Consider the following 13662-nt stretch of genomic DNA (forward strand, 5'->3'; position numbering starts at 1 on the left):
CCCACTGAATACGTATGGCCCATCCTCAAATATTTCCTGCAAAACCACTTCATTAAATCCACTTCCCAGTACTTTCTAGTAAAACCTCCGTGCCAGGCGAGAACTGCAGTTCACAAGTGCTTTCCTTATTTTATTAAGTGCGCACCTTACAAATGGTAGTAGCATTAAGTTTCACCCCCATTCCCGTTTTCGATTATTGTGTGACTGCTCTTTCCCCATCTTGGGGGTTCGTCTGCTTACATCAGGTCTTTGTGTACATTTTGTATCTCCTGCGCAAGTGAAAATCTTGACTCGGGAGCCATCAAGCTCTAATCAGCGCGAGCACAGAAGCCTGAGTAGATTCTGACTCATCAACATTTCCTCAAAACATGATATCATACTGAGAGATTAAGAAACACTGTAAAATGGAACATGCCAATCTGGAATTCTTGATACGCAGCCTCTCAATGAAGCATATCATGAAACCTCAGCATGAATACAGCTGTAGTCTTTTGATGAAAAAATTCAATTTATCACTGAATGAGCAAGGTCAAAAGATTGAATAGATCGAGTGGTATCTTGCGGGGAAGGACCTGTTGTTGGAATATGCTATGCTACTGTGTTTTGTTTCCCGGTATCATGAAAGTATTTTGTTTTATAGATGTCAAAGCCACCACGAGTCACGGTTTTAGAGAGGAAAAAGCTGTGATAATCGCAATGTTTGTATATGCAGGGATATGTGTGGGAAGAAACAAATATATTTTCCAATGTACAGTTGTATGAGAAAGCCAAAATATCCCTGTCAGCAACTGATTAACATAAAATGTAAACTACAAAACACATTTAACAAGTACCACCTTACTAAAGCGGACTAAACTGAAGTGATCTCATCAAAACAATATCTGTATCAAGTACTGATTTTACCTGGTAATTTTATGCCTGGCTAACAGGAAAGTGCCTTTAGCAAAACTGGAAATGCTTGGGGTCATGTTCGTAAAACATTTACCACTGCACTCTTTATACCACTTTGTTTTCTAACGAGACAACAAAATGAATTTGTAAAGTGTCAAAAACACTTTAGGGATGCTAATATTAGAATCCCTACCGCTTCTTTAAACTTTTAATTTTGATTATGAAACATAAGAACTTTGTTGCTCCCTTTTCAAAAGGAGCAAACTGTCCACTCAGCATAGCAGAAAACTATACAATAATGCCATCCTTGAGTCTGGCTACACTATAAGCCAAGGGGACTGGGCAGTGAATACCATAGAGTGCTGCAGATGTAATATCCGATCTCTATTTGCGTATCTTAAATCCTGTAAGGCTAATGTTTCCATTGGAGCAATAAAATATGAACAGATGACTATGGCATGTGGCCTTGTACAATATGAATAACCTATAGATGTCAATTTGACAATGGTATCCGTTTTTCAAGAAAGCAAGTTTCCTCTGAAATACGGATGCATCCCCTGTGCCCTTTTACCTTCGAATCAGTACAGAAAGCTTTAAAAAGTAATGATATATTAGTAGACTGTTCATATAAACCTGTGACATACTTAATACTATCGCTATGAATGAGTACAATAAGGTATGAAGGTGTACTGCATGCTAAATAAAAAGGTTATGTGAGGTTCCTTTAAAATGCATGAAAGCGACTGATAATGCAGATATTGGGAGTTGCTTTCATGTTCACTCCTAATACTCTCATACCTCTTCATGGAATACAGCTTTGGTAAAGATCAAATTTACTCCTGAGGGTGAAAACGTTCAAATCAAATACCACTGATGGTTAAATGATAATACACGGAGGCTTTATAAACCCAACAGATGCTATTCCAATACTCGTTTGTTGCACATTTAACACCTTTCAGTACACTACCAAATACCTAGAAAGGAGAAGCTGTATAAAAGCTGGATAAGAGAGTATTATAAATATATAAAAGGAACTAATAAAATGTAGCTCCATGCTGAACAAATTAAAAAGAAATAAGAAAATACATAATGTTTCAGTGGTGGAGCCTTCTTCACAAGTGTGCTCCGAAGTCAAAATATGTTGCCTTTTTCTTTGTTTTACTTTTATACTTTAAGAACACTCATTTCCAATTGGCCCTTACCAATCATGGCCTCCTTATAATCACCATCTATGAACTGGCTTCATCACTCTGATCTCCTCCCCACTGAGATCTGGTGTGTGGTGAGTGTACTGGTGCACTATGGCTGCCATCGCATCATCCAGGTGGGGCTGCACACTGGTGGTGGTGGAGGGGAGTCCCCATTACCTGTAAAGCACTTTGAGTGGAGAGTCCAGAGCTTAAGTGTAAGCAATTATTATTATTATTAACACAAGAAATACACACAACAAATGACCTTTTGGCCCATCTAGTTCATTTGTTTTTACTTTCAGTAACTAATTGATCTAAAGACCTCATCCAGCCTTTTCTTCAAGGGTCAATTTAACCAACAAAGATGGGTTATCTTCTTCCACATTCCCACAAACCAATTAACCTCTACTTACAGAGGTTAGTCCTTTGCAGAGGTTAGTTTGCAAAATTTTCCTGCTTTCAGCTTTGAAACTGTCTGCTTTTCTTTAATGGAAATCGATTTGGCTCTCACTTTGTCTACAGACTCAAAACACTGAGGTGAAAATTAGACTTCTGCATGCAACAAGATGTTCAAATTGATGTTCACTCTTCTTTTATGAGTGCCTAATTACCCTACAAACACCTGACCACCATACACTAGACCCTTCCTAATAAAGAGGTTCAAAACTATCAATTTGTTTAATTGAACAAAAAGGGTTGAAATTAATTCAATTTATTAAAAATCAAACACCTAATGAGTTGTACTTATCAGTCATGCTTTTTTATGAGAAATAATTATCATAAGAGTCCACAGTTTAGACTTCACTCTCCCACTATTTTGAAATCATTGTATATAGAATAAACTATTATTTACATTATTTATATAAAATTATAAAAATGTACAAAGTGTACAAAATTTCAAATTTAAAACACAGGGGATGCCAGATTGGACATGTATCCCTTTATACAAGAAATCTGAATAAGACACTTCACCTGTCTTATCTGATGCTAAATCTTATTAACTACAGTCTTGACACAGATATACAGAGGAATCGTTCGGCTGCTTTTCAGTCTGTCTGCGAACAACCTTTGATGAGGATTGTCCACCCTTTAGACACTCACATTAAAACACAAAAACGCACCAATGAAATATAGAGCTTTCCATAGCAGTGTTCTTTACCATGACAGTCTAATATACAGATGCTGACTAGGTTATACTGTACACAGTTAAATCGTGTAAAGAAACTATGCTGGCATATGAGTGCTTGCTCACCACAAAAATGGTAGATAATTGGACAAAATCAACAAAAGAATCAGTACTGCAGGAGTACCGTAATCCTTCATACTTTATTGATTACGCAAACAGAGAGGATTTCATAAACACAGATCTTTTTATTTGAAATATTCTGAAGAGGATAATTACGTCTGCTGCCCAACCTCTCAAGTTGTTTGGCAGCTCCTACACAAGATTCACCAGCAGGTGAGAGAGAGCAGGAGGCATCAGCCCTATATCTCCTGTGGACTACACTGGCATAGGGACACAGTCCTCTGCCCTTGGGGGCAGCAATATCCTATTTGTTGGTGGCTATTGCTCTTTTTCAGGAGTGACCTAACATTACTTGCAAGACTCTCATCCAACCAATATGGCAGTATACTAACGCTGTCCCATGGCAGGTCTGGGGGGAAATGTTGGTGTTTAAGAGAGAGAGGATTATAACACAAGAGATTACCACCAAGTGACTCAAAGATCCAGTTACACCCAGCCTGTGGAACCTCAAAAAGGTGTACAGCCTAGCTAGCCACAGCTACTATTTCCATCAGGGAAAGAAAACTTTGACTCTCTGAGGCCACAGAAATTGCATCCACAAAGTCGGAGAAGCTCTGTATCAACAAGATGCTGACCTGGAAACTATGAGCCATAGGAGAACTGTGGTTTAGGACATACTGTACTTTCAGTTCCTTCACTGAAAAGTTGTAATCATGCAACAGAAGAGCACAGAGATCACTGACATATTTGCGGATGTAATAGTCTGCAAAAACACAGTCTATAGCCATCAGAAGGTGATCTGCGACAAGACATTTTATGAGATACAACTAGCCTCCCTGGAATGTGTGCACATCAGTAAGTCCTGTGAAGGGGGGTGGTGTCCCACAACAGTGTAGTGCATAGTCACACTGGTTGGAATTGGGCAACAAGGTGGACAGGCCTGTAGTGCCACTAGTGTGGGATATGATCAGGGCTGAAGGTGTCAGATAAAGAGCTGACTGGGACAAAGGGCCACAGAATGGATTGGTTGGACATGTCCCTGTTTTTTCCCCAATGAGGGAAGTCAAGGGCCTGACCACAGTGAGTATCTGTGCGATTGGTGTTGCCATGGAGATGCTATAAGTCCCCATGGAAAAATGATCTTGTATTACTACAGCCCAAGGATAAGGTGGGGATGCCCCTCTCTGGACCTTAGCCTTAGGGGACTTAAAAGTATAAACAACTTCCTCAACCAAGGCGATATAAAGCTTTAAGGGCTGAAAGGCTCCTCTCAGTAGCCTGAGCAGATGCCTCTGTCAGCCCGAGACTGTGGCAGATAGGATTCTCAGGCTGTCCGTCCTGGCTGCTGGAAGCAGCCTTTAGCCATTTAACAACCACATAATCCATGAGAAGATTCTCATAAGGATTTGTAACATTTTCCTGGTCTCATTGCAAAGTGAACATAAACAACAGTTCAATCTTTTAAAGTAGTACGTTTAAACAATACAGAAATATGACCTATATCATGAATTCTGCTTCTACAATTTTGGAAGATTATCTATTGGAAGATGAAATAGTAGTAACAAAGCAATAGTTGTTATCGGTATTATGATCATGTTTTTCACAGGCAATGATAATGAAATAGATACCATCTTAAAACAAAACAGACCAATTAAATAAATAGCCCAGAGAAGACCAATTTCAAGACTTCAACAGAACATACGGTATAAAGGGAAGGCCTAAACTAAACTGCAACTAAACCCTTTTGTTTGTAGTCTTTCTACAGCAGCGATTTGGTGTGTGCAATTAAAGAAGTGCCCGTTACTCTGAACAGATTTAGAAACTTGCACACTCGCAGGCGGTTTGTTTTCAGAAGATGAATACACCTGCTTCTGCTGTGACAATGGAGGACACAGAGGCACTAAAAGGCACAGCTGTGCTCCCAGATGGGCTCTCATTATCCTCCGCAAGCTGTTTAAGACAAATATTTTCAAGCAGGAATGCAACTGTCCAGAGGGTTGCATGAATTCATGTAACTATTTTTAGAATGTTAATGAGTTCTTTATTAAATCTATCTGCTATGGATAAGCAACCAAACGAAAAGCTTTAAAAGGACCCCACCAACAGGGACTACTCCACTGACATCTTGCTGCCTACACAGTTTCACTAGCAGGATGAGTAGACACACCGATATTACAGCATGTTTTGCTTGGGACAGATGCAAGCCAAAGGTAAATTTAAAACACACAGAATATAGAAAAGATGCAGAATGTGATTCTGTATGCTAATTATGTCTAGAATGTATCTTGATTTAAAAATTTCTCATACCTTTAATATCTGGTGCTTAGTATTTTTTTATAATTACATCATAAATCCTCAACTATCATATGAAAGTATTCTCCTACAGTACCTATGCTGATGGGGCAGGCAGGTCTTGGAAGGGACTGTAATAGCAACATACCTGCCACTAGAGGCTGCTAAAGATCTCTTTCATTTGTAAATATACACACTGGGTTATAATTGGACAATTTGGTGGTTAGTTTAACATTAAATGAATGTCAGAAAAAACTATAAAACACACATCATGCTTTTTCCATCTGTTGTCCCATACTTCACTTGTATATCCATTTACGGTATTTTTTCCCATTGAACAGCAAGTTGTAATGTTTATAGAAAACTAAAAACTTGGAAAATGAATGAGCTACAAATAGCACATAATGTTAGATATATTTTGCTTTCTATTAATTTTCATCTAGGCTTTCCAGTTCCACATGCCCTAATAAGGAGACAGATGCATACTGAAGAACTGTTTGAGTTTTGTGTTGTTAATAAATGCAGTCACCGTTAAGAGTGGTAGTTGGGCCCAATCACTGCTTGACTCAATATGTGAAGACTGTGTGTTGCTCAAGTCAATGAAGTGAATTTTAAGTGAGGGAGACTCTACAGCCACAGCAGTTTGCTCACTGAATATTAATGCAGTCTTACACTTATATCAAGGTGTGAAATTGAGTCAGGGAAATGAAATTTGATTATTCTGCTCTATGCAATTCACTGAAAACCAGACTTGCAGAGTTTATTCTGCACTGCTGGGGCCACTGTGGATATGACTAACATGGCATTTGCTAAATTGATTAGTAACAGAATGTACTGTCCTCCACCAAGTGCTATCCTAATTTACAACTTTAGCTGGTTTTACGGTTTGAGATGTTATATAGCCAACATATTCATACAGGCAGCTTTCAAGGATATTTCCAACAGACCACCCGGATCTTAAACTCTCAGAATACACAATTTGCACAAAATGTGCCAGATATTTCAGGAATTTTAATTATATTGGACTATTAAACTACTTAAGTGTTACTACATTTTATGTTTGCTGTTGTAATCGGCAATTAAAATACATTTTCTACTTTTGGTCAGTCCATTTTACAGCTGATATCCAGCCAATAACTCTTGTAGTATTCTTGATTTGGGAAAAAGAATCTTAACATTGTTTTACAGAGGCTAACACCCATTCAGTTAAATAAAGTGGAACAGACACTGCTTGGGACACCTTCATGTGACTTGAAGGGACAGTGAGCTCGGTTGATGGAGGAAGAGATCTTATACCTGGGTAAACAGAATACAGGATAAAAATTATATTTTACATCCTAGTGATTCCTAATGAAAAGCTTTTAAAAATACTCGTAAGCAAGAATGCCTGAAAACTCTTTAGATTAAAAAAGAGCGGCATCTGTTGTTGATAACACTGCATTCAAATATTTTAATTAAAAGAAAGACCTTTATTATAATCCTTAAATTATACCAGCTGATCTCGCTTTGATTATTATGGTTTTGAAGTTGGGTGCAACTGAAACGGTACTAAACAAAAACAAATTTTCAGCTGGTAGGTTTTAGATTAAACATATGACAGCAGGGATTTATCAAAAGTTTTCTATAGTATGAAGCTTTGTTTTGAAATCTCAAGGAAAATTATACCACATAACACAAAGCATACTATCTATGGGTAGCTTTATGCGTTCCGGACAGATTGATTTTATGCATTTCATATTGCTACGGACAATTTGTTTTAAGTGTTCAAATACAAAATTTCACACCACTTCCTCACTTTGAAGACATTTCAAACATGTAAAATGAATCTTTGACATTATTAAAGACAGAGTGTTTGTGTCACAAAATAATAAAACACATTGAATGGACACAATGAAAACAATACAATTAAATACTTTGTAGCCACTCCCCCATCTCCAAGCTCTTTTAACTTTATAACAAGCTCCAGCCTGCTGCTATTCACATTTTTGTAGACGAGTTCACTACCATAAGCAAGAAGTCTAGCAAGATTCTGTACTGGTATGTATTTACTACAGTAACATTAGCTGTAAAGCTCAGCTTATTTACTGTAAATCATACTGACGGGGTGAAAATCAAGTCAGTTGAGGATCTTCTAGTAAACCCATTACCAATTTATCATCAATTGGTCAAACAGATGCCATGGAACACTACCATAAGTAGTTAAATACTGCTTTGTGAAATTATTTTAAATTAATTGAATTTCTTCAGCTTTTGTTTTATCTAAGCATTTCTTTGAAATTAACTGAAAGTAGATGCCAGCAACCATCACAAAAGGTACTGTTTAAGTCTTTACACTTTAAACTTCTCGGTTCTTGATGCAAATTGGCCAAAGGTCCAAATCACTTTAATTGTGGTATTAATTGTTAACTCAGGGTAAACTAATACTGCGAAATCACTACCTTGGCCCTCCTAGATCATAAACATTTAACAGGACTATTCTGAGTGTGGTCAGAATAATTAGGACACACGTTAAACAGAGAGGAGTCAGAGCATAGGACAGAGAGAGGAAGAGTAACAAAGAGGAAGACTCTGTTCTGCGATATAAATCATCAGGGCACACGTGCTGTATCTTATGAACAGTTTGACCTCTGGAAAGGTGCTTCATTAAGCTAATCAGTTCCAGGAAGAAGGAGAATCTGTCCCAATAATGAAGCAGTGATACTGATTCTAATGATTAATCAATTCAAGCTTTATTATCCCCTGAGGGAAATTAGTTTTGTTTTGAATTTTAAGGCGACAATACACTTTCTTTTGACCTTGTCCTCAAGTTGAGCTAGTTCTAAAATGCTTAAGTATGTGAACATCAGTCAGATTAATCACAACATCAGAGACTTTCACCATGTCATTATGGGCTTTTTCCCCAGTGTTGACAGGCCTAGCAGCGCATTATCAAGACAGAAGGCAGTACTGTCAAAATATCCCATTTCTTTCACTTGTGTTAACTAAAAATGATTCAAAAAATGCCACAGTGAATGGCTTTTACTTAACTGCTGGCAGCAACATTAATGACTTTTTGATTGAAAAGAGTTAATGTTGCTTTATTCCATTTTCACATAACTTTACTGCGATGGTACCTGACCCGATAATGTTCTCCCTCAACCTAATGTTCTATCATCAAAGTATTAAGGTGAAAAGTGAGCAATTTTCATTCTTGATGGTAAAGAAGACACAACAAACCTGACTGAGATTAGTTGTTGACTGAGTGAAGGCGGCTGTCAGCCCCTACTGTACCTTTAAACTAGAAAATAATTTCTCCGTTTCTGACCAGGACACCATACAAAGCCTTTAGCTCAACATAATAAAATTAGAATTTTTTCCCACTGCTGAACAGAGAAACCAAATCTTTCCTGGGTTCTTTGGTTAACTTATTATCAAGGTTCACAGAAGATTTTTATGTTAATGATAACAAAAAGTGCATCTTTGTGCACTTGACTAACATATCTGGAGTGAAAATGTCTTACAAATTCACACTGCCCATATTTATACTCGATTACCCATGTTGCTGCCTGTTTATACGGTAGTTTCTATTTCAGTTACTATTTCACTTCACTTTCACTTTCACATTTCACTTTTTTTTCCACAAAACACAAATGTAGTTTGTGTCTATGGCTCATGTTAAAAAATATACGAATTCCATTTTTTATGACAATTTTTAAAAGCACCTTACGTAAGTAACATTAAACTATTAAGGGCATAACTGTAATGTTCTGCAATATACTTTTAATTTTCATCTCAAAAGTTGAGATGGTTTTCTTGCCCTGACAGTAAGCATAATGATAATTGTTTCACTACCTTTTTTCAAATCATGTGAAAATCGATAGTTGTGACTATCTCAGTACTGTTTTCTTTTACAAGCACTTTAAGTTATTTATCTGTCTCTTCTGTAAGATACTGTCTTTAAATCGTATATAATTGAGTGAAGAATTTCAGGTTTCCTTGTAATTTTGCCATATTAATTTAAAATCCGCAAGCTCTTACCACTTTACTACTACTTTGCAGCCAGCTACACTGATAGACTTGGACACTGGTTGTTTGGCACTTGATGGTAAAAAAAATGATGGAACATGCTGTCACTTTTAACATGCCAATACTATTTGGTCTTTCCATAATCCTTACGTTGATTTTAAGAATGATGTAGAGAAGCTTTCACTGTGTCTTACTGGGCAATACAGACACAGTCCATTTTTAAGAATAACCCCGTACATCTCATGTACTGTATATTGCGTTTTCATGTGTAACATCAACAAGCTCCTCTTTTAAAATGTAACTCAGTTTGGTAATTATGCAAATGTTTTTTTTTTCTCTCAGCTTCTTCAAGTTTTGACCATTTATAAAACACTTCTCAAAGTTTTCATTCAAAAATGCAGTTCAATCTGTCTGGTTTTGATTTATTTATTTTATTATTATTATTATTATTATTTTATAAATTTATTTGGTATTTATTCTTGCAGTCAGTTCCCTACCATCATGCACATTCATCAGTTTTGTCACCAGGCCAGACAATATATGCCAACAGAGCTCCATATTTTTAAGAATCAAACTAATTTCCATATTTATGACTCCTAAATTGATTGATTCATTCAACCATGGGGGTGTTCCTTATTGAAATGTATAAAACAGCATCAGTCTTGGTGAAAGCAAATGCACCACAGATGCCGGAATGCCATTTGAAGAGAAGGAAAATAAATTGATGTTTGTAGTGTATTCTTTAAATTAAATCACCTTCCTTTTCACTGCAGAGTAACCTTTGTACAGTAAGTTGTTGTTTGATGGAGATCAGTATAAAAATAAGCTGAGCACAACAGTGAACAAACTCTTCCGTCTTCAGGAGTGATTTTCCTATGTCAGCATCATCTCAAATGCAATACAAATGCTGCTCGTGTGAGCACACTGAATTATCATGACAAAGGCTGAAGTCTCTCTCCAATTTGTCACTCCAAAAATCATAAGAAATGAAAGAAACAGCCATCAGTAAATGACAAATACTAAGATAAAGCTGTCAGTGTCCCAAACAGACAAAGAAAGAAAGGAGGAGCCTTTAGATTGGAATTCAAAATTTGGCTGACAGTGTTACACATTTTAGAAGAAGCATTCATCTTCTTTTATTTAACTCCATGGAATGCTTTCAGGGTAACTCATTTAGAGAAGAGCCAATGTCCTGATATGAACTCCTGAAGGAGAAAATAACAGGCTCATATCTTCTTTGTCCAATATATTACAGTAAGCATTAAAATGAAATTCTGTTAAGGGAATTCCGTTAAGACTGTGGGTCTATGTCTGTTACCATGACATGGCTATTATTGCTTTAGAACACTTCAAAGCACGGTGGTGTCTTTTTGTCTACTGAATTTCAGACCACAAGCTAAGATATTCCTGGGTGTTGTGTCACTGCAGATGAGATCACCACTGCTGCATGATGCTCCGGAGCACACAGAATTAGAGCTTCTCGTTTCTGTCTTTATATAAGCTACCAAGGGATTTTTCACTGTGATTCTGTGATACAGTACTGCTCCACAAGGCCTAACATTCTCGACAAAACCCAGCCAGTGTTCAAAAGTTTAGCTGCAAGGCAACTGAAAAACTGTCTCAGAAGTTCCTAATAATGACGTCAGGTGCACAGAAGCGAAGCACACTTGTAACGTGGATAAGACGTCAAGAGCACTTTGATCTTTTGTCACAGAAAACATAAAAAAAAACAATATTACAAAATCTGGACTGCCCCAAGATTACAGAATGGACAGTCTGTATAATAATCAATTATTTTTTTAACACACTTCTCAAAACACATATGGACAGAATGGTCTGCTCTTTTTTGTAACCTCTCATATTTCTTATGGTTCTCAGAGCAGGAATGTTGGCTTATAGAGTGACTCATGAGGGCGTTCATGCAGGACATCTGTTGTAATGGGATGGGATGATTATCGGTTAGTTTAAGATTGTGTCTCACCCTGGAGAGCTCCAGAGACGGAATGGAGGGCGTCAGTACTTACAGTTGTCCTCTTCCTCTGTGAGCACGCTTATCACATAGCAGGCGCACACAAAGCTAATCAGCTGTGGAGACAAGACAGACACAATAACCATCAGCTGCTGAGAGGTTGACAGGAAAGATAAATAAGACTTGTGAAGGACAGTCTTTTTGGTGACTAGTCATTTCATTACGTCCAGCAAGCCAAATATGCATGAAATCACCGTTTTCTATATTAGGTCTAAATATATATTTGCTAAACTTTTCCAGCTTCTTTTGTGGACAAAAACATTAAGATTTTGGTTACACTTTTCTTCTAACGTACCACTGACTATAACTCAAGGTTCCATGTCAATCTGTTGAAGACAATGAAATCAAACTTCCTGCTAAAATGCTGATACTATTCATGTTAGACTGATTCAATTATAATCAACAATGCCTAAAAAAAAACACAGCTGACTAAATGCTACTGTGCTAATGTAAAAAAAGAAACACTCCCTGTCTATAGACATTACATGGAATGTTAAAACCTACAAAAATGCATTTCAAAAGCAGTTAAAGCAGCTATTTATTGTTCACATTGAATATACAAAATGGTTACTAAAGAACAACAAAATAAGTATTATTTTGGAAATGTATTAAAAACTAGGGGTACAGTAAGCTAAATCATACTTTAAGATGTTGGCACATTTCCAACACAATCCATTCTGCTATAGACTATTAATTATGGAAAACAAATGCAACAGATGGCCATACTATTCAGTGTCTGGAAGCATGTAATATCTGTCATGAACATTTTCCTTTTAAAGACAACCATGGAAACTTCTAGTAATTCAGTCAGAAGACATATTCCTAAAGGAAAACTACAAAGACCGTGTTTTTGTCTGTTTGATGCTTTCAAAGCACTTCAGTTCGGACCATCGTGGTAATTCCCTTTCACCGTATAAAGTAATAAAATTTCATCAAAATGGATTCATTCTGGCCTCCAGGGTTCACCGTTAACATGATTGCCCAAAATGGAGCACACAGTGAGACAGAGTAGGCGAGGAAGAAGGGAAAAAAAGCCCCGACTGGATCACTGAACTTTAACTGCGAGCCACTCTTTCAGCATTTGCAGCGGAATAATGGGATTCAGAAGCCCTGACCTTGCTGTGAGACTGATTAAGTCCCAGACTTTCAATAACTGTCATTTGGCCTTCCACGTTATGATGAAGTGTACCTCGGTCTTCCTGTGATGTGCTGCTTTCTCTTAGTCTGTCAATGTAATTGGTTTGTGTCATACAGACATCTGTCACCAGCACTCTCACACCCTGGATTATTATGCGCTTCCTGTAAGTGTCTGATTCAAGAGAAGATGGGGGTGTTGGGTATGACCATGGTGCACATTTGAGCTGGTTAAAGTAACCATCCGTACTGCATTTTTACGACTGCAAAGCGGAGGCCCTAATCCATATGTCTGCGTAGCAAGATTCATTGTTTCCTGGTTGTTACGTATGTGGCCGTGCACTTACTGTACATTCTTAATTTTCAAAACTTAAACACTGAGAAAAAGGCCTTTTTAAAAAAAACAATAAGGAATCAAGTACAACTGAGATTTTTTTTCATTAAAGACTACTACATTTGTGGACCTTTTTTATTGTTAGTTAAAATTACAGAAGGGAGAACCTGTTTCATTCTTTGGTTTCTTTGGATTTTGTTTTCTTTGAAATCAAAGAGACGCTGATTAGCTGGACAATGCTAAAATTGTCTGGTATCTTCTCAAGGATGCTGCTTCTTTGTTTCAAGACAAAGCCACATCATTCCAGACTGCCAACTACAGCATATCCATTAAGCTTCAGATTCATAAATTACTCCCTGTTTAACAGAGGGCATTTGTAAAGCCATCACAAGTTTTCTTGTCATGCTGCTGAGAATATTTATTAAATCATAATGAAATCCTTCCAGCATCAGACATTGTCTCCAAGCACACAACGTTACTGCATGGTTTTCCTCAATTCAATACGTTTTTGTTACAAAAATCTTTTTTTCTTTTTATAACA

General features: G+C 37.1%; 1 protein-coding gene across 4 annotated transcripts in view; it reads right to left on the reverse strand.

The window, feature by feature from the left end:
- The window catches only part of LOC148655633 (sodium/potassium-transporting ATPase subunit beta-1-interacting protein 3-like), a 158980-nt gene that overhangs the window by 11808 nt on the left and 133510 nt on the right, over positions 1-13662 (reverse strand). For 2 of the 4 annotated variants that reach the window (XM_088642348.1, XM_088642349.1), the window contains exon 5: positions 11649-11709. The exons of 1 other annotated variant lie outside the window; for it this stretch is intronic. In XM_088642348.1, the coding sequence (XP_088498474.1) occupies positions 11649-11709 (61 nt within the window). Of the gene's footprint in view, positions 1-11605; positions 11710-13662 lie in introns of all 4 variants that reach the window. One more of the 4 variants, XM_088642350.1, reaches the window with a different exon arrangement.

Source organism: Lepisosteus platostomus, chromosome 8, assembly GCF_059453375.1.
Source record: "Lepisosteus platostomus isolate fLepPlt1 chromosome 8, fLepPlt1.hap1, whole genome shotgun sequence".
Taxonomy (NCBI): Eukaryota; Metazoa; Chordata; class Actinopteri; order Semionotiformes; family Lepisosteidae; genus Lepisosteus; species Lepisosteus platostomus.